General features: G+C 43.5%; 1 protein-coding gene across 6 annotated transcripts in view; it reads left to right on the top strand.

Annotated features, from left to right (window-relative positions):
• The window catches only part of agrn (agrin), a 534,989-nt gene that overhangs the window by 402,086 nt on the left and 110,545 nt on the right, over window positions 1-22,358 (top strand). For all 6 annotated transcript variants that reach the window (XM_063033167.1, XM_063033166.1, XM_063033165.1 and 3 more), the window contains 4 exons: window positions 6,262-6,456; window positions 12,131-12,331; window positions 17,805-17,950; window positions 21,233-21,338. In XM_063033167.1, the coding sequence (XP_062889237.1) occupies window positions 6,262-6,456; window positions 12,131-12,331; window positions 17,805-17,950; window positions 21,233-21,338 (648 nt within the window). The remainder of the gene's footprint in view (window positions 1-6,261; window positions 6,457-12,130; window positions 12,332-17,804; window positions 17,951-21,232; window positions 21,339-22,358) is intronic.

Raw genomic sequence — 22,358 nt, 5'->3', positions numbered from 1 at the left:
CTGGCTGCACAATTCCCAACAGCAGTTCACGGCCGTTGGGAACTCAACTCTGTTTTCTGGGAGGCAGGTCAGAACCACAGGTACCATATCCACTGCAAATATTGTGCCGTACCACAGAAGTGTGGGAAAAGGGAGAGGTAGAGGGGAGATAGCTCTTTAGTTTTGTTGGCACACTGACCGTCCCAAGATCACACGTACAGATCACTCCCCATGTCGCAAATGACCTTGGACCATTGGGCGTTTGAGGTCAGACTTCAGAGATATCATTTTTAATCTTCACATCAGAATGTCTATAACCACTGTGGACACTCAGAAATAATTTCCTACAGGCTGTAAAGTGAACAATGAGGCACATTGATTCATCAAGGACACTTTAATTCATATATGGTTGACTCAAGGACGGCTCCTGTCCTGTAGTTATCACTCTTCACTGATCCTCCCTTACACTAAAAATGAACTCTTGATCCCCCAATCTATCTTGTCACCTTCTCTGTTCCTCTTGTTGCAACCAAATAGCTCTTATGCTCAGTGCCCAGTTTATTACGTGTACAATGGCCACTGAGTGTATTTTTTTTAATGTTCATGGTCTTCTGCTGCTGTAGCCCATCCACTTCAATGTGTTGTGCATTCGGAGATGCCCTTCTGCACGTACCACTGCTGTAATGTGTGGTTCTTCGAGTTATGTCACCTTCCTGTTAGCTTGACCCAGTCTGGCCACTCTCCACTCACCTCTCTCATTAACAAGATGTTTTCGCCCACAGATGTTTTTTTCTTTTTCACAAAATTCTCTGTGAACTCTAGAGATTTGTGTATTAAACTCCCAGCAGCTTCTGAGATACTTAATCCACCCTATCTGGCACCAGCAATCACATTTCTTTTCCATTCTGATGTTTGGTCTGAACAACAACTGAATCTCTTGACCGTGTCTGCATGCTTTTATGCATTGAGTTGCTGCCACGTGATTGGTTGATTAAATATTTGTATTAGCAAACTGATATACATTGTATCTAATAAAGTGGCCACTGAGGTTATGTACAGGGTGACCTGTCTGGAAGGCATGCAAGCAAAGCTTTTCACTGTATCTCAGTACCTGTGAAGAGATAGCTACATAGATCGATTGATTGATTGTCCGTAAAGTGACGCTAGGCACAGGAGTGTCTGTACATAAGGTGACTGACGGGAAATGATAAAGTAGTGATGGTTGGGGGTGTGGTGGGGTGGGTTAGTGGGTGGAGGTGTTGATCAGCCTTACTGCTTGGGGAAGGTAACTGTTTTTGAGTCTGGTGGTCCTGGCGTGGATGCTACGTAGCCTCCTCCCTGATGGGAGTGGGACAAACAGTCCATGAGCAGGGTGGGTGGAATCTTTCTGGATGTTACTGGTCCTTTTCCAGCACTTTTCTGTATATATAGTATGTCCTTGATCGTGGGTAGGCTGGTTCTTCCATGTGGTTTATTTTCAATAATATAGCTGAATTTGCTCTCCCACTTTTTCGCAGTTCATATCAATTTAAGACGGAGATATGAGACAAGTCTCAAGGCTGTGCAAAAGGCTTAGGCACATATATATATAGCGAGAGTCAGAGCAAGTTTGTAAATCTGGCGGGAGCAAAAGATGTTGGGAATGGCGAAGGTGGAGCGCTGCGGGAGGGGTGTGGAACAGGTGGCGGAAAAGGAATGCCGGGGGTGGGGGGTGGCACAGGTGCTGACCTACCCAGCCCTGAGGCACCAGGCAAGGTCATTTGATTCCAAAAGATTGGTTTATTGATCAATACAGAATGTCTCTCTGGTACTTCCCTCTCCCTTCCGCTTTTCACAACCATGATTCCCCTCTCCCTGCCCCCTTCCCACTCTCAGTCCACAATAGAGACCCACATCAGAATCAGGTTTATCATCACTCACATATGTCATGAATTTCTTTTTTGGAAGCTGTACAGTGCAATACATAAAATTACTACAGTACTGTGCAGAAGTCTTAGGCACCCTAGCTATATATGTATATATGCCAAAAATGTTTGTATAGTACTGTATATAATCTGATTATAAATGTACTTTGAACTTGGAGGTAGAATTGCTTGCATAGAGACCAACTAAAAGCTTCATTGAAGTAAGTATAAAGGCTCTTACATCTGGAATCAAAATTGACCTCATTGCTAACACACTAGGTAGTGCAAACCTTGGTATTATGTATGAAGCAGAAACCGTGATAGATATCTATTGGCTTTTCTTTCGGTTGGATTAATTGATGTATTTCTTGTCATTAAACTGTTCTTCAGAGCAGCAAGTCAGAGCCGGCAGGTGGTTCATTAATTCTTCATGGTAAGGCTTCCAATTGGAACTGCTCTTCTATTAGCTGGTGCTTATCACCAGCTGGAGGATTAGCAGATGCATGTAGTGTAGAAACATTTAATGGATGCTAGGGATGCGCAAGAGAGAAAACAACAGAGGGAAAAGCTAATTGAGATAATGAACTAGAGTGGAACAAAGCTTAGCTGGAACATAAACACCTGAATGGGTTCTTTCCGCAATTGTATATAATCCCATGTAGCTTTGTCATTACCACGGAATTTCCACTCAGTAGCCACTGTATTAGGTACACATGTGCACCTGCTTGCTAATGCAAATATCTAATCAACCAATCATGTGGCAGCAACTCAATGCATAAAGGCACGCAGACATGGTCAAGAGGTTCAGTTGTTGTTCAGACGAAACATCAGATTGGGGAAGAAATGTGATCTAAATGATTTTGACTGTAGAATGATTATTGGTGCAGGTGGGGTGGTTTGAGTATCTCAGAAACTGCTGATCTCCTGGGATTTTCACACAAACAGCCTTTACAGAGAATGGTGTCAAAAACAAAAACATCCAGTGAGAGGCAGTTCTGTGGGTGAAAATGCTTTGTTAATGAGAGAGGTCAGAGGGGAATGGCCAGACTGGTTTAAGCTGACAGGAAGGCAACAGTAACTCAAATAACCACATGTTACAGCTGTGGTGTGCAGAAGAGAAAGGTTACTTACCTAATAAAGTGGGCACTGTGTGCAGTTTCATGTAACATTGTCATCGGGGTAAAGCCTTGGAACATCAGTTGATTACACTGGTTGGACACCATGCCATTTGAGCCCTGTACTGTGATCTTAGGATTATTGTTGGAGCTTGGAATTGTTGGTTAGTGATGCTAGTGATCAGGGGATGATTGTTAAGGATGCTCTTATGATTTAGAGTCATAGAATACTGCAGCACAGAAATACTCGGCCCTTCTAGTTCATGCTGTCCCAAACATCTGCCTATTCCCATCTATCCACACCCATCTCATCCGTGTACCTATTTAAATTTCTCTTTGTTATAATTTGGGTGTCACAGTAGCGTAGCGGTTAGTGCAACACTATTACAGCTCGTGGCGTCGAGGATCAGTGTTCAATCCCGGTTTTGTCTGCAAAGAGTTTGTACGTTCTCCCCGTGCGCCATGGGTTTCCTCAGGATACTCTGCTTGTCTCCCAAAGTCCAAAGATATATTGGTTGGTTGGTCATTGTAACTTGTTCGGTGATGAGGCAAGGGTTAAGTGGATTGCTCAGGAGACTGTCTCATTGGGCCGGGTCTGTTCTGCGCTCTATCGCTAAATAAATAATCAAAGTAAATCAATAAATTGAACCTGCATCCACCACTTTCACTGATTTCTTTGCCAACATTTCTCATAATCAGCAACATCACAAGAAACTGCCCCAATCAGGACTTTGGACTAGAGGGGCTGAAAGGCCTGTTTCTGTGCTGTACTTTTCTATGACTCTGTGACTGTCCTCAATAGCGCCAATTCAATAATCATGTTGCATTGGTGAAGACTGAAAAGGGGGAGTTTTGAAATATCTGAGGCTCAGTATCTGTGATCGTTGTGTTAACAACCAAATGTGCACTTTTGGTATCTCGTTGTCCAGGTAACCGCTTGGACGTGTGTGTAATTTATTTTGGGAGGTGTTGGAATCAGTTGTTTTTTTAATGCTTTTTATGATATATTAGTCGAATTAATGCAAGACTATAATCATACTTCCTTTCTTACTGACATAATTTATATTTTTAACAATCTCATGTATTTTTCACAGTATGTGGTGGTTGAGTGTGGTGTGGGAGCTGTAAGTATAGCTTCCACACCATATTCAAGTTTGCTGATGACACCAGTGTTGAGGGCCAAATCAAAAGTGGTGATGAATCAGCACACAGGGGGGAAATGAAAGTCTGGCTGAGTGGTGTCATAACAACAACCTCTCACCCACTATCAGCAAGACCAAGGAGCTAACTGTAGACTTCAGGAGAGGGAAACCAGAGGCCCGAGAGCCAGTCCTCACTGGAGGATTGGAGGCGGAGAGGGTCGCTAACTTTAAATTCCTGGGTGCCACTATCTCTGAGGACTTGCCCTGGGTCCATCATATAAATGTAATTGTAAAGAAAGCACGACAGCACCTCTGCTTCCTTGGAAGGCTGTGGAGGTTCGCATGACACCAAAAACCTGGACAAACTTCAATAGGTGTGTAGTGGAAAGTGTGCTTGCAGCCTGGTGTGGGAACACCAAGGGCTTTGAGTGGAAAATCCTACAAAAGGTAGTGGATTCAGCTGAGTACATAATGGTTAAAGCCCTCCCACCATTGAGGACCTCTACATGCAATCTGTAGGAAAGCAGCATCTATCAGCAAAGATCCTCACCACCCAGGCCATGCTCTTTTCTCACTGCTGCCATGAGGCAGAAGATACAAGAGCCTCAGTTCTCACACCACCAAGTTCAAGAACCCCTCAACCATCATGCTCTTGAACAAAAGAGGATAACTGCACTTATCTATTGAGATGTTCCCACAACCTGTGATCCACTTTAAGGACTCTTTGTCTCATGTTCTTGTTATTTATTGCTATTTATTTATATTTGCATTTGCACAGATTATTCTTTCTATGCTCTGGCTCTTTCATTGATGCAGTTTGTAGTTACTGTTCTATTGATTTGAGTAGGCCTGCAGAACAAGAATCTCAGGGTTGTATGCGGAGACATGTATGTACTCTGATAATAAACTTTGCGCTTTGTACTTTTGTACTTTGGTTGGTCTCCACTTACTGGCATGAACGCCGGTTTAGCAGTTTGTCACCTTTTTATTTTTAATTCACTAAGTTTTAGCTCATGCTATCATTGTGTAGCCTTTGGTTAGTTTATTGTTATCGAAGGAATTTCTGCTATCTGGAGTATAAAGGTGATAAATTTTTCAGAAGTGCTATTTTGAATCTTTCTTTTATACCTTTGGTCCTCGGTACTCTGTCAACTCCGCACTTAGTTTCACATGCGTAGTATCTGTTCCTTGGTTTCAACTTTAAGATAAACAATTGTGAAGAATCAAAGTCTCTCATTCATTTTGGGTTTTGAAAATTACCGAGATCCAACAGAGAGTGAGGAGATTGGGCATGTCATTAAACATTCTAGCAACCTTTTACTTACTTATTGTTGAATGTATCTAGACTGGGTACGTCATGGCCTGGTACAGCAACTGGAAATGTTCAATGCTGTAGAGAGTAGTGGACTCAGCCCAATATCGGTAGAACCTACAGGAGATCCTGCCTCAAGGAGGCAATATCCATCATCAAAGATCTCCAGCATTTGGGCCGTGCCATCTTCATGCAGGTACTTCCCTTCAACCATTTGGTTCTTGAACCAACCAACACAACTCCTGTCACTACAGTTTTGCACCATTATGACCAATTTGATCTCTGTACTAAAATGGAATTTGGTGTGTCTTTCTTAAATTTTCTAATTATGTTATTCCGTGTAATATTTGGTTGGTCAAGCCCATTTCCCGTACTGAGGCATAGGCTTCAACAGCAGCTTGCTGGAGTTCTCTGTCCTGGGCCAGTCTTTCAAATTGTCCTTGGCCTACCTTGGAAGATACTTCCTCTATCAGGGATGAGGTCTTTGGAGTTTCTATTGGCGTTCTTGTAGAGCTGTGTTTTTATGGGATGGGGTTGCTAGCCCCATGACTAACCCTCTTCCTTTCACAGCTGGACATGGGAACATGCATGGCGGAGTTGTTATTTTTTGTAATCATTGTGTATAACTTCTAATTTATGCTCTGAGCCTGTGATGCCACTGAAAGTAAGTTTTTCATTGCACCTGTGCATACGTGTTCTTGTCCAAATGACAATAACCATGACCTTGAGTTTGATATTTTTAAGCTGTTCTTCATGGAAAAGGTGTTACTTTGGCATTTCAGTGATGTCATCGTTTGTTTTGCATCCAGATCGTTGTGGAAACTGCCAGTTTGGTGCCATCTGTGAGGCAGAGACGGGGAAGTGCGTCTGTTCCACGGAGTGTGTCGGCTCTCAGCAGCTGGTGTGCGGAACAGATGGGAACACGTACAATAATGAATGCGAGCTGCACGTCCAGTCCTGCATCAAGCAAACCGACATCCAAGTTGCAAGTCAGGGAGAGTGCAGTAAGTCCCATCCCACTGAGATGATTGTATTTTTACAAAAGAAACACTGTAATTATAATCTAAGATGGAACCTTAAGTCAAGTTTTAGCCTTGCTTGTTCTGTGGTCCAGTGGTGCTAAAGATTACAAGGCACTTCTCAATGAGGTTGAAGCTTTAAAATGCATTGGTCTGATCACATTTCAAGGTTCAAGATTGGTTAATGTCATTTCCTACACACGAGTGTAAAGGAGAACAAAATAATTGTTTCTCCATATCCAATACCACATAAAACATAATAAGATAATGAACACAATAATAAAAAAACACAATAAATATAAATACATAAGATAGTGAACTCAGCCTTTTCACCTTGGAGCAGCAGAGGATGAGAGGTGACCTGATAGAGGTGTACACACTGCCCTGCGACACCCATGGGACTAATTAACCTACTAACCCGTACATCTTTGGAATGTGGGAGGAAACCAGAGCACCTGGAAGAAACCCACACCTTCATGGGGTGAAAGTACAAATTCCTCGCGACAATGGTGGGAACTGAACCTGTGTCTCTGGCGCTGTAATAGTCAAAATGCCAGCCGCTATGTTACCGTGCTGCCCCAATAATGAGTGTTACTACGAATGCAAATGTAAATCCACCATCCAGGCCATGCTCTCTTCTCGCTGCTACCTTTGGGCTGGAGGTACAGGAGCCTCAGGTCCCACACCACCAGGTTCAGGAGCAGTTATTACCCTTCAACCACCAGGCTCAACACTGAACGGATTCCACAATCCACAGACTCATTTTCAATTACTCTACAACTCGTGTTCTCAGTATTATTTATTTATTTTGTTTTATTTGCTCAGTTTGCCTTCTTTACAACATTGGTTGTTTGTCAGTCTTTGTTTCTGAGTTTTTCATTGATTCTATTGTAGTTCCTTGTCCTACTCTGAATGCCTGCAAGAAAATGAATCTCAGGGTTGTACATGGTGGCATATACATACTTCAATAATAAGTTAGCTTTGAACTTTGAAATAGTTTCACGTTGTTAACTTAAAGGATTTGAGTTGGGTCATAAATCCAGGGACATAAGTTAATCTGATTTTAGTTACTTTTATGTACAAAGTGTGCTGCTTTTCCTGGTTGCATTCCGAGCTGTGACGCAGATGACAAAGTCTGCTCCGTCCTTGAACCATCAGTCCAGATACTGGGAGGTATTAGTATCTTGAGACAAATGTTCATCGGTTATTATTGAAGTCCATAGTGTGCTACGGTGATAAAAGGCTTATTTCAATGTGGTAGACATGTCGTTAATTCCCTAAGGTAGTAGTTTCTTGGACAGCTCAGCAATCAGAGAAGTTAAAAACTGTTTTAGCTATTACCCATATCTTATTTCTCTCCAGAGTGGCACTGTTTCAGCTGAAGGGGAGGGACAGGCCCAGAGGCATATTTTCTTCATGGCTAATATGAGGGGCCATAATTTTAAGCTGTTTGAAGGGATCAGAGCTAGGTTTTTTAAAAAGAGGGTGGGAGATGCATGGAATTTCTTGCCAGGGATGGTGACAGAGGCAGATACATTAGAGACAATTAAGAGGTTCTTGGATGGGCACATGGTTGATAGTAAAGTGGAGGGCTATGTGGGAAGGAAGGGTTAGATTGAACTTGAAGTCTGTTAAAGGTTTGCACAACATTGTGGGCTGAACGACCTATAATGTGCTGTAATGTTCAATGTTCATGAGATATGTCATCACTGACAATGCCGCAGTTATTGCCCATCCCTAATGCCAGCAGTTATTGCCCATCCCTAATGCCGCAGTTATTGCCCATCCCTAATGCCGCAGTTATTGCCCATCCCTAATGCCAGCAGTTATTGCCCATCCCTAATGCCGGCATTTATTGCACATCCCTAATGCCAGCATTTATTGCCCATCCCTAATGCCGGCAGTTATTGCCCATCCCTAATGCCGCAGTTATTGCCCATCCCTAATGCCAGCATTTATTGCCCATCCCTAATGCCAGCAGTTATTGCCCATCCCTAATGCCGGCATTTATTGCCCATCCCTAATGCCAGCAGTTATTGCCCATCCCAAATGCCGGCAGTTATTGCCCATCCCTAATGCCGCAGTTATTGCCCATCCCTAATGCCGGCATTTATTGCCCATCCCTAATGCCAGCAGTTATTGCCCATCCCTAATGCCGGCATTTATTGCCCATCCCTAATGCCAGCAGTTATTGCCCATCCCTAATGCCAGCATTTATTGCACATCCCTAATGCCGGCATTTATTGCCCATCCCTAACGCCGGCAGTTATTGCACATCCCTAATGCCGGCATTTATTGCCCATCCCTAATGCCGGCAGTTATTGCCCATCCCTAATGCCAGCAGTTATTGCCCATCCCTAATGCCAGCAGTTATTGCCCATCCCTAATGCCAGCATTTATTGCACATCCCTAATGCCAGCATTTATTGCACATCCCTAATGCCGGCATTTATTGCCCATCCCTAACGCCGGCAGTTATTGCACATCCCTAATGCTGGCATTTATTGCCCATCCCTAATGCCGGCAGTTATTGCCCATCCCTAATGCCAGCATTTATTGCCCATCCCTAATGCCAGCAGTTATTGCCCATCCCTAATGCCGGCATTTATTGCCCATCCCTAATGCCAGCAGTTATTGCCCATCCCTAATGCCAGCATTTATTGCACATCCCTAATGCCAGCATTTATTGCACATCCCTAATGCCGGCATTTATTGCCCATCCCTAACGCCGGCAGTTATTGCACATCCCTAATGCCGGCATTTATTGCCCATCCCTAATGCCGGCAGTTATTGCCCATCCCTAATGCCAGCAGTTATTGCCCATCCCTAATGCCAGCATTTATTGCACATCCCTAATGCCAGCATTTATTGCACATCCCTAATGCCGGCATTTATTGCCCATCCCTAACGCCGGCAGTTATTGCACATCCCTAATGCTGGCATTTATTGCCCATCCCTAATGCCGGCAGTTATTGCCCATCCCTAATGCCGGCATTTATTGCCCATCCCTAATGCCGGCATTTATTGCACATCCCTAAGTGAAAATGACTCAACCAAATTGGTGGGTCTAGAGTCGCATGTCAGCTGGACTGGGTGGTAGTTTGGTAGCATGCAATGCGGCCTTGCAGCGTTGTTTGTATTGCAGCTCTTGGACAGAATGACTCTTTGCGTTGCATCACTAAGAATATCTGGACCCTTCCCAGAGTGAGTTAACTGAAGGTGATGATCCTTCAGCTTAGACATTTGGACAGGTACCTTGGATAGGAAACATTTAGAGGGATACAAGTCAAATGTACAGCACTGTGCAAAAATCTTTGGCACATATTTATTGCTAGGATGCCTAAGACTTTTGCACACCACAATGTGGTATGGAGAGCGAGTTTGCAAATCTAGTGGGAGCAAAGGATCTTTGGAATGATGAGGCTGGAGCACCGTGGTGGGGGTGGTGTGGGACACGTGGCAGAGAGCCGGGGCAAGGTTAGTGTGGGTACGGACACATCCAGCCCTGAGACACCAGGTGAGAACATTTGACAAACAGAAGAAAGTCTGCAGATGCTGGAAATCCAAAGCAACACACATAGAATGCTGGAGGAACTCAGTATGCAAAAAAGGGTGAACAGTCAATGATCTGGGTCCGAGATCCTTCTTCAGGACTGAAAAGAAAGTGGGGAGATGCCCGAATAAAAATGTGGGGGGAGGGGAGGGGAAGAGGCTAGCTGGAAGGTGATAGGTGAAGCTGTAGGTGGGAAAGGTTAAGGGCTGGAGAAGGAAGGATCTGATAGGAGAGGAGAATGGACGATAGGAGAAACGGAAGGAGGGGACCGGGAGGAAGTAATACACGTCATCATGGAACAGGCCCTTCTGAGAAGAAGTGTGGAGTAAAAAGTGGCGTGGGGGGTGAGGTGGGGAATGTGTTCCACGGAAGGAGAATCGATATTCATACCATCAGGTGGGAGGGTAGCGGACAGAATATAAGCTGTTGGTCCTCCACCCTGACGGTGGTCTCATCTTAGCGCAGGAGAAGGCAATGGATCAACATGTCAGAAGGGGAATGGGAATCAACATGTTTGGCCACAGGAAGTTCTGCTTGCTGCAGATGATGCGGAGGTGCTCGGTGAAGCCATCCCCCAACTTGTGACAGGATGACACATCAGAACAGGAGTGGTGATTTAATTCCAAACAACTGGTTTATTGATAATTTCCGAATGCCTCTGTGGTGCTTCCCACTCCCTCCCCTCTCCCTTCCCCCTTTTCCCAGCCATGATTCCCCTCTCCCTGTCCCCTTCCCACTCTCAGTCCACAACAGAGACCCAGATCAGAATCAGGTTTGTCATCACTCACATGTGTCATGACATTTGTTTTTTTTGTGGCATCAGTGCAGTGTAAAACATGAAATTACTACAGTACTGTGCAGTGAGTTAGACTGGCATCTTGGTCAGGGTGGTCTGATTGGGCAGAAAGGCCTGTTTTATGGTGGTTGACTGTATGACATTTCTCATGTTGTGGTTTTCACCTCCTTAATGTTGCAGCTCTATAAAACCCTGGCTAGACTACATGTTCAGTTGTATGTTCAGTTCTGGTAGGAAGGATGTGGAAGCTTTAGAGAGGGTGCAGAGGAGAGACTCCAGGATGCTGCCTGGATTAGAGAGCATGTCTTACGAGGATAAGCTGAGTGAGCTAGGGCTTTTTCTCTTTGCAGTGAAGGAGGGTGAGAGGTGACTTTGATGGACATGTATTAGATGATTATTAGATGGGTGAACAGCCAGTGCCTTTTCCCAGGGTGGAAATGGTTAATATGAGAGGGCATGATTTTAGGGTGATTGGAGGAAAGTATTCAGGGGGGTGTCAGAGGTCGTGTTTTTACACAGAGACAGTGGTGGGTGCATGGAACACAAGTGGTGGTGATAGAAGCAGATTCATTAGGGACAATTAAGAGACCCTTAGATAGGCACACTGATGATGGAAAAATGAAATACTATTTGGGAAGGAAGGGTTATATTGATCTTAGAGTAGGTTAAAATGTTGGCACAACATCACGAGCTGAAGGGCCTGTACTCAGCTGTAACACCAGAAGACATTGGAGCAGAATTATGCCATTCAGCCCATTGACTCTGCTCTGCCTTTCCATCATGGCTGATTTATTATCCTTCTTGTGGCTTCTCCCCACAACCTTTGTCACCCTTACTAATCAAGAACCTATTAACTTTCACTTTAAATATACCCAATGACTTGGCCTCCACAGTCGTATGTGGCAATGAGTTCCACAGATTCACCTCCCTCTGGCTAAAGAAATACCTCCTCATCTCTGTTCTAAATGGATGTCTCTCAATTCTGAGGCTGTGCCCTCTGGTCCTAGACATTTTCAGTATTGGAAACATCCTCGCCACATCCACTCTGTCTAGGCCTTTCAGTATTAGGTAGGTTACAATGAGAATCCACCTCATACTTTTATACTCCAGCAAGGAGCCATGAAACCCTCCTCATATGTTAACCCTTTAACTCCTGGGATTATTCTCATGAACCTCCTCTGAACTCTCTCCAATTCCAGCATGTCCTTTCTTTGGTAAGGGGCCCAAAACTGCTCACGGTGCTCCAAGTGCAGTCTAACCATTGCCTTTTAAGGCCTGCATGTTTTACGTTTTCTCTGTTCTTTCCTTCAGAGCAATGTGGATCCTCCATTTGCCAGTTTGGGGCACAGTGCAACGACAGTCGGTGCGTCTGTCCCCGCTGTGAGAGCCAGCCGATCAGGTCGGTCTGTGGCAGTGATGGGATCACCTACCTTCACCTCTGTGATCTGCAGTCTGCATCCTGTCAGCAGAAAAGGAAAATCGAGGTCGTTAAGGAAGGCCCTTGCGATGACGGTAAGAACCGGAGTTCAGGGGACACCATGTTTGGGTAATTACTAACTGAATTCTGAAGGTCAGAATCAGGTTTAATATCACTGACATATGTCATGAAATTTGTTGTTTTGTGGCAGCAGTACAATGCAATACATAATAATAAAAACTATAAATTACGATAAGAGGTATATAAAAAAAGTAAATTAAATAAGAGGTGTAAAAAGAGAGGGAAAAGTACTGAGGTAGTGTACATGGGTTCATTGTCCATTCACAAATCTGAAGGTGGAGGGGAAGAAGCTGTTCCTGAAACATTCATGAATTGATTAAGCTGGTGCATCCTTCATCCATTTTGCCTCAGAGTTACCTGGAAATAACCACCTCCCACAAGTGAAGGTCTAAATCTCATTCTGTGGCATGGTAGCACGGCAGTTACAGTGCCAGCTGTAATCTGGGGTTCCGTTTCTGACGTTGTCTGCAAGAAGTTTGTACATTTTCTCAGTGGTTGTGCCCGTTTCCTGCAGGTGCGCCAGTTTCATCCCACATTCCAAAGACATACAGGTTAGGGTTAGTGAGCTGTGAGCATGCTATGTTGGTGCCGGAAGCCATGTTCCCTCTAGGATATGCACATATTTTGCCAATTAGCGCACAAAGGAATTTAAACTCCACACAAAGGTTGTCACCCACTACCTCATTGGCATGTTCAGTATATTTCATGATCATACACAATTACATTTCCGTTCCTGTTTTCTGATGCGGACAGTGTTGACACGTGGAGCTTGCAATGACTTATCTACATATTTTAGAACTGGATTATCTACTGCAGGAATTATTCAGTGTGCCCATACTGTTTTCACTAGGCAAAAAATTGCACAGCACAAGATTTTTCTGCACACTGGTCATTACAAATTAGAGGGAACATTGGCCAAAAAGACTGCCCAGCACAGTCCTAGCTGCTTTGATTTGATGTAAATGATGCATTTATTTGTATGTTTCAATGTACAGGTGACAAATAAAATTAATCTTTGAAGATGAATCACACAATGAACAGCTACCTGCCTGTTCTCTAGTTTGTATCTGCTCCGACTAATTCCAGGGTACCTGAAGGTTTAAGACCCTATGTCAGAATAGCAAATCCTTGCATTTAAGGTTTTTCAAAACCCTTCCACCACCCCACCACATGGACCCCAACCCCTGGAATTTTTTAGGGTGGTCCTTTGAGAGATGGAGGGGCAATGGAATCCTTTCATCAACCCTCACTGACTGGTTTCCACCAAGAGGCTAATGCCCTGTGTATCGGAAGACAAGCATAAAAAAACATTGATTAAGCATGCAATGAAAAGATAAATAATCAAATATCGTACTTTACTACCCTTCGCAAGTTGTATAATCTCCTCTACTTTCTAAAGCTCATGAACCAGTCAGCCTGTAATGAATTTATTGTTTCAAAATTCATGGTCGTGGCAACTTAACAAGCATGTACAGACTAGTCACCCCTTAGTTAAATAAGCAGCAGGAGTCCTGCATCGACTTACTTACAAATCACTTCCACATTAATTATTAGTAAAATTATAGCAGGAATCTGACGAGCAGGAAGCATTACATTTAAATAGAACATGAGATTCTGCAGATGCTGGAAATCCAGGAGCAACACACACAAAATGCTGGAGAAACTCAGCAGATCAGGGAGCATCTGTGGAAGTGAATAAGCAGTCAGTGATTTGGGCCGAGACCCTGTACTCGCTGGAAATCAGAAGAATGAGGGGAGATCTCATTGAATCCCATAGAATGTTGAAAGGCCTCGCTAGCGTAGATTTGGAAAGGATGTTTCCTATGGTAGAAGAGTGTAAGACTGGAGGACACAGCCTCAGAATAGAAGGACATCCATTTAGAATGGAGATGAGGAATTTCTTTGGCCAGAGAGTGGTGAATCTGTGAAATTCATAGCCGCAGGTGACTATGGAGGCCAAGTCATTGGGTATATTTAAGGCAGAAGCTGATAGATTCTTGATTAGTCAGGGCATGAAGGGATACAGGGAGAAGGCAGGAGATTGGGGCTGAGAGGGAAATGGGTCAGCAGTGATGAAATGGTGGAGCAGACTCGATGGGCCAAATGGCCTAATTCTGCTTTATCTCTTATAGTCTTATCAGGCCTCAGGAAATGTAAAGAGAAGAGTCTGCATTAGATTGTCGCTCCTGTTGCAAAAGATTGGGAAAAGATTGAAAGTTTTAAATCAAGCTCTTGTATTCAATCAGTCCTTTGTGTATAGTGTGGTGAAAGCAGAAGTTGTTTAAATTGTGCAATCTCACTTAGTGACAAATGTTAGTTATTTGATACCCAGAGATCGATGTGGCATTGATTTTTCAAGTTTAGAATTAAGTACAGATGTTTGGACAGTTAAATAAAGATTTGTTCAGGGTTAATCATGAAATGACTAATCCATAAATTAACAGAAAATATGACACTATTCACAGAATTTTAATATTTAATTAACAAAATTTCTAAATGAAGATTACAAAAATTAACTTTCTAATTCCAAACTAGGTTCAGTGCCCAATGCTGAAATTAAGTTCTTGGCTGAGGTGAAATGATTTTACAAATATATTTATCACTTATTTTATTAGTAATATTCTGTTTTTGTTTTATATTTGCACAATATGTTGTCTTTTGCCCATTAGTTGTTTGTCCACCTTTGTGTACAGTTTTTCATTATATATTTTTTTGTGTTTCTTTATATTTACCATGAATGCCTCTTTCTCAAAGCCAACAGAATTTTGAATGGACAATGAATCCATGTACACTACCTCACAATTTATTTTCTTTTTTTGCCCTTTTTTCCATATGTATTTATTATAATTTATAGTTTTATATTATGTATTGCAACGTTCTGCTGTCACAAAACAACAAATTTCACAACATATGCCAGTAATATTAAACCTGAATCTGATACCGATGCCTGCAAGAGAACGAACCTCAGGGTAGTATATGATGATATATATGCACTTAGCTAATAAATCTCCTTTGGCCAAGTCGCTGAAGGAAGACTGAACATGAGCAGCAATTGAAATTGAAGGCATGAAGGAATCTAAGAGTAGGAAATCTGAAGCTGTTGTTGAGTTATAGACTGTTTAATAGCTATTTGACTTGAGAGGTCTCATAAATGAGTGTAATTGCAATTTTCAATGTTACATAACACTGCCTGTCGTAGGGTTCTGTGATTCAATTCAGACATGGCCATAATTTAAAAAAAAACCTTTTGCAATTGATAAACACAAATGAATCTGCTGATGCTTGAAATCCAGAGCAAAATGCTGGAGGAACTCAGCAAGACAGGCAGCATCTATGGAGGGGAATAAACAGTCAAATCTTTTGGCAAAGTCCCGTCATTAGGACTGGAAAGGAAGATGAAGAGGTGGCGGAAGGGAAAGGAGTACAAACTAGAAGGTGAGGCCAGGTGGGTGGGGGAGGGAGGATGAAGTAAGAAGCCGGGTGGTGATAGATGGAAAAGGTAAAGGGCTGAAGAAGAAAGAATCTTTTTGGAGACGACATTAGATCATGGGAGAAAGGGAAGGAGGAGGGATACCAGGGGGTGAGTAGAAGAGGCAAGGGACCAGAGTGGGGAAATAAAGAAGAGGGAAGTGGAAGGAGAAAAAATACCAGATGTTGGAGAAATCGATGTTCACGCCATCCAGTTTGAGGCTACCTACACAGAATATGAGGTGTTGCTCCTGCAAGCTGACATGTTTATTTTGCAATTGATGTTTATACATAGTAAACCTCAACTCTAGTCAAATCTCTATTAAGCCACGGGAGAAAGAGTCAGACAGATGTCTGCAAGCAAGTAAAATGTTAAACTAGAAATGCTCCTGCAACACAACAAATTTAATGACATGTCAGTGATATTAAACCTGGTTTTGAATTCTGAGTTCTGTAAATCTGAAATGAAAAAAAAGAGAAATGAATGCACCAGAAACCAGGCAGCATCTGAAAGAGAAATAAATGCACCAGAAACCAGGCAGCATCTGAAAGAGAAATAAATGCACCACAAACCAGGCAGCATCTGGCATTTGTGTAGAGAGAATCTTTCAGGTCAGCAGTCACTTGTCGTGACTTATTTTTAATGAGGAGGTATTGATAAATTGTTTCATTACTTTCACATGTATGGAGGTACAGTGAAAAACTGTGTTTTACATGCCGTCCATACAGATCAGATCATTACACAGTACACTGGGATAGTACAAGGGGAAACAGTTACAGACTGCAGAATAAAGGTAAGGTGCAAGGCCATAGTACGGCAGATTGTGAGATCAAGAGTCCCTCTTATTATCAGCGCAAGATATTCTGTAAACAATGGAAATCCAGAGCAACAGACACAGAATGCTGGAGGAACTCAGCAGGTCAGGCAGCATCTATGGAGGGGAATAAACAGTCGACGTTTCAGGCCAAGACCGTCTATCAGGATGGGAGAGGAAGGGGGAAAACACCAGAATGAAAAGGTGGGTGAAGGGGAATGAGGATTAACTAGAAGGTGATAGGTGGGTAGGAGAGGGAAAATGCTGGAGAATAATGAGGGGAGAATGGATTATGGGAGAAAGGGAAGGACAGAACCCGGGAGCAGTGTTAGGCAGGTGAGAAGAAGAGTTGCAAGATCAGGGTGAGGAAAAGATGAAGAGGGAGGGAGGATGGGGAAAGAACAAAAGAAAAAAAATTATAGGAAGGAGAAATTGATCTTCATGCCATCAGGTTGGAGGCTACCTAGATGGAACTTGAGGTGTGTCTTATTGTACTGGGGGGGGGCATTTATTAATCTTACAACAGCAGGATAGCTGCTGTCCTTAAGCCTGGTGCTATGTGCTTTCAAGCCTTTGTATAATCCTTAAACGTTAACTCATTTTCCCAGTTCTGATAACAGGTTCCTTGGCTTGAGGTATTAGCTTTGGTTTTTCTCCCTTCAGATGCTGACTGACCTGCTAAGTGTTTCTAGCATTCTCTATTTTTGTTCCGGATGAGACCATAGGAGATGGGAGCAGAATTAGGCCATTCAGCCCATCGAGTCTGCTCTGCCATTCCATCATGGCTGATGCATTTTTCCCCTCAACCCCTATCTTCTGCCTTCTCCCCGTAGCCTTTTACACCCTGACTCCGCCAGTACATAAACCAAAATATTACCACATGTCAATTAATAAAATGTACTTCAAAGTGTATGTAGTCCAGAGCACAGGTAAACCTAGTACAGTAAACGGCTCACTACCCTAGCGACGAGACCTCGGTAGTGACGGGGTATTCATTAGTCTCACAGCCTGAGGAAGGAAGCTGTTACCCAGTGTGTCAGTCCTAGTCCTGATGCTCCTGTACCTCCTTCCCGATGGTAGTGAGTCAAAGAGGTTGTGGGATGGATGGTAGGAATCCTCAATGCTTCAAGCCCGTGGTATATATCAGTACTGAACCAGTACTCCCAGCCCAATTTTGTTCTCCTTTGCCTCCTTGTCGTGACAGAATGTGGCTCAGGGGGGTCTGGCTCGGGTGACAATAGCGAGTGTGAACAGGAGAAGTGCCGAAAATATGGAGGAGTTTGGGACGAGGATTCCGAAGACGGACCGTGTGACTGTGGATTATCATGCCAAGGTGTCCCCCGGTCTCCTGTGAGTAACTACCCTCCCATTTCTCATTGCTATTGTAGGCATCTCAGGAAAATAAGATGAAACCTTGTGTGAAAGTGATTCTCTTATTCTTCTGCTTTGAAAACACAAATAGAATATAATGATTGATGGTAATTCACAGTAGTGTTCCTGCACTTACAAATTACAGCTACCTAGTTTCTGAGAAATCTTCAGGCTACATTGGCGTAGAAATTGGAAGATTTTTAATTTGATATTTGCATCTTAATGTCTTTTTAATTTGGCCGGCCTTGCTGAATTTCACTCAGTGGCCACTTTATCAGGTACACTTGCACTCCTGCTTGTTAATGCAGATATCTAATCAGCCAATCACATGACAGTGACTCAATGCGTAAGAGCATGCAGACATGGTCGAGAGGTTCAGTTGTTGTTCAGAATGACCAGCAGAATGGGGAAGGAATACAATCTGAGTGATATTGACCATGGGATGGTTGTTGGTGCCAGACAGGGCAGTTTGAGTATTTCAGAAACTGCTGATCTCCTGGGAGAACATTTTTTTTTAATAACTGTCGGTGGGATTCCCTAAAGGTTAATTTGCAGGTTGAGTTGGTGGTAAGGAAGACAAATGCAATGTTAACATTCATTTTGAGGGGACTTGAATATAAAAGCAAGAATGTAATACTGAAGCTTCATCAAGCACTTGGAGAACTGTGAGCAGTTTTGGGCCCCTTATGTAAGCAAGGACGTGCTGGAACTGGAGAGGGTTCTTTCGATGTTCATGAAAAGGTTCACAGGGATGAAAGAATTAGCATTTGAAGAGCGTTTGATGCCTCTGGGCCTGTCCTTGCTGAAATTTAGAAGGGGATATCTCATTGAACCCTATTGAATGTTGGAAGGCCTAGATAGAGTGCATGGGGAGAGGGTGTTTCCTATAGTGGGGAGTCTCAGACCAGAGACCAAAGCCTCACAATGCAAGGATGCCCCTTTAGATCAAGGGTTCCCAACCTTTTTTGCACCACGGACTGGTTTAATATTGACAATATTCCTGCGGACCGGCCGACCGGGGAGCGGGTGGTGTTAATCATGACCGGAATATAGGTGATAAGTCAACTATAAGTCACTTATAAGTGGCTAATACAGTCAATTTCATTTCTAAAAGGGTTTATCTAACGAATTTAATATTAAACACACAGCGCATATTTTCCTTGCATGAATATAGTGATAAGTCAATTATAAGTCAATAACATCATAGCATTTTAAGTAAGTTTGGATATTAAACACACAGCACATATTTTCCTCGTATGAACATATAAAATCATTGCAACACACCAATATCGCTGAATCAGTGGGAGCCCTGAGCTTGTTTCTCTGCGACAAGACAGTCCCTTTGAAGGGTGATGGGAGACAGCGATACTCTAACGGGGTTCCTTGTGTCCAGTCTATTCCGCAGTTTAGCTTTCGTTGCATTCATTGCAGAAAACCCCGCTTCGCAGAGATATGATGTTGGAAATGGAGCAATGTTTTCAGTGCTTTCGTGGCTATCTCAGGATATTCAGCCTTGACTTTGATCCAGAATGCCGGCAGAGATGTTACGTCAAACATACTTTTCAGCCCACCATCATTTGCAAGCTCAAGGAGTTGATCTTCTTCCCGTGCTGACATGGACGATTCACTGGGGACATTCACAAATGAGCCACGGACCCATTCCTTTGCACGTCTCGGGTCATTTTGCGGTTGGGAAGTAATGCTGGAATACTGTCGACAGCAAAGATAGGTGATCGCGCACCAGCTGTGAGAAGAACACTGCAGCTTCAGTCTCTCCCAAAATCCCAGCTAATGTTGGGAACATGTCAGATATGCCCCTGTCCACTCGCTGTCCCCACAGTTCCAGTTTGGCTGTGAAAGCAAACACTTTATCTGCCAACTTGAAGACAGTTGTCATTCTCCCCTGAAGTGACAAATTGAGTTCATTGAGCAGGTTGAAGATGTCACACAGATAAGCGAGTTTTGCTATCCACTCCTCGTCACTGAAGTTTGCTGCCAGTGGTGACCTTTTTCCTGAAAGAAATCTCTGTAGCTGCTCTCTTAACTCAAAAACCCTGGCCAGGGCTCTCCCCCTTGATAGCCACCTGACTTCAGTGTGTAAGAGAAGGCGTTTGTGCTCTGCATCTATTTCCTCGCAAAGCTGCTCAAACAGACGTGAGTTAAGGGCTTTTGCTTTGATGTGATTGATAACTTCAACCATGTCACTCAATACGGCCAGCCACTAAGTACGATGCTCTCAGAGCAGCAGCGTTTGTGGAGGTGGTGGCTCTCAGCACTTGCTTTTGTCCCGCTTGCTCACGTTTTTTCCGCTCAAACAACTCGACGGGTTTGTCTTTAAGTGCAGGGTGCTTGGACTCAAGGTGCCGAAACTGTTTTGAGGGCTTCATTGCCTCATTAGACAGCTTGTCCCCACATATCACACACAGGGGCCTTGGAGCGTGTGAGTCACCGGTTGCAATAAAGCCATATTTTATGTACGACTCGTCGTATTTTCTGTTGAAGGAAGCTTTCTTTTTTTTGCAGTCTCGATCTCAGCTGTCTCTGCGTTATCATCATCGTTAGGCTTTTTATGTCCCCTACCACCTCTTACAAATAAACTCTCAAACGATGTTTGTTTTTCACTCATCGAGTAATTGTAGGTTAATGACCGACTGATGACCTCATGTGTATTCAAGTTCAACAGTGGGCATGACAGGGAATGAGGAAAGGTGCAGCTGACTCATATCGTTTCCTTGCGGCCTGGTAGCACATGCTTTGCGGCCCGGTAGTTGGGGACCACTGCTTTAGAACAGAGATGAAGAGAAATTTCTTTACCGGCGGGTAGTGAATTTGTGGAATTCATTGCCACAGACAGCTGTGGAGGACAAGCCATTGGGTGTATTTAAAGCAGAGGTTGATAAGGTCTTGATTAGTCATGGTGTCAAAGATTGTGGGGTGAAAGCAGGAGAATGGGCTTGAGAGAGATAATAAGTCAGCAATGATGAAATAGCAGAGCAGACTCGACGGCCAAGTGGCTTAATTCAGCTCCTATGTCTTATGGTTTTATGGGATAGTGCTCACTGTTAACACCTTGCAGAGCATGAAGCAGACATCCTTTTATTTGTGCCAAGAATTTTCTTGTTCAAGGATTTGTTTTTAAACTTTGCCAGGAGGGCTGAGCTGTCACAGTTCCTCAATGCTACCTCTTCTTAACAGCTACAGGATTTTCCTGGAAAGAGGTGTTTTTTCTCTCTCTTTGACTGCCGGTCTCTCTCTGCCTAGGTCTGTGGATCTGATGGGGTGACCTATGACAATGATTGCACACTGAAGTTGACGCGGTGTAAGCTTAGAAAGGACCTTCACGTTATCGTGCCCAACTCCTGCAAAGGTAAGTCTTTCATCAGAGCTCGAGGTCACACACACACGCACGCACGCACGTACACATGCGCGCGCGCGCGCACACACACACACACACACACACACATCCCTGCGCTCACATCACAAAACACACACGCACACATATACACACACACACCTGCGCTCACGTTACAAAACACACACGCACACATATACACACACACACCTGTGCTCACATCATAAAACACACACGCACATATATACACACATGCCCCTGCGCTCACATCACAAAACACACATGCACACATATACATACACACATTAAACATACAACATGCAGATACACATGTGTGCACACACTCACACACAACACAAACACATGCACACACACGGCATGCAAACACTCAAAATACACAGACACACATAAACACAAAGTAACTGACACACACACACATACACACACCAGCACATGTACATCCCCCCCCCCCTCCAACACATACATTGGCACCCTCACAAACACATACATACATATAGCACACACTCACACTACTATAATCTGACACTCAACCACACCAAATGGGGTGTGATATTTAAACTTAATACCATTCCCATGAAATCTCCGCAAAACTCGAACTGATGTTTTCCTTTGTAATAATATGCTGTGGTACAATGACAATTGATAAGTAACTCAACACACCGATGATCTCCAGGGACATAATCCCAGTGTGTTCCTGTCATTACCTGTCAGCTAAAGCTCTTAGTACAGGTATAATGGCCATCTGGTACCACAGAGTGGCAATCTGCTCATGATGCTTTCATTTACACCACTCCATCGAGCATCTACCTTAGGCTGATCCCTGATCTCCTCACTAGACAGTTCTGTGTTACTTCTTGCAAAATCACCTTTTCACCAGCATACCTTTATGAATCTGACATTGGATTAAGTTGTCAGTCTGAAATATCTACTGAAATGGAGTAACGGCAGTTGAAGATTTTACTGAGAGAGCTTCCTCGGCCTCTTTGACAGTGCTCTGGTTAGAGTCATAGAGAC

Source organism: Mobula hypostoma, chromosome 25 (assembly GCF_963921235.1).
Source record: "Mobula hypostoma chromosome 25, sMobHyp1.1, whole genome shotgun sequence".
NCBI lineage: Eukaryota > Metazoa > Chordata > Chondrichthyes > Myliobatiformes > Myliobatidae > Mobula > Mobula hypostoma.
This window is presented reverse-complemented; position numbering and strand designations above follow the sequence as displayed.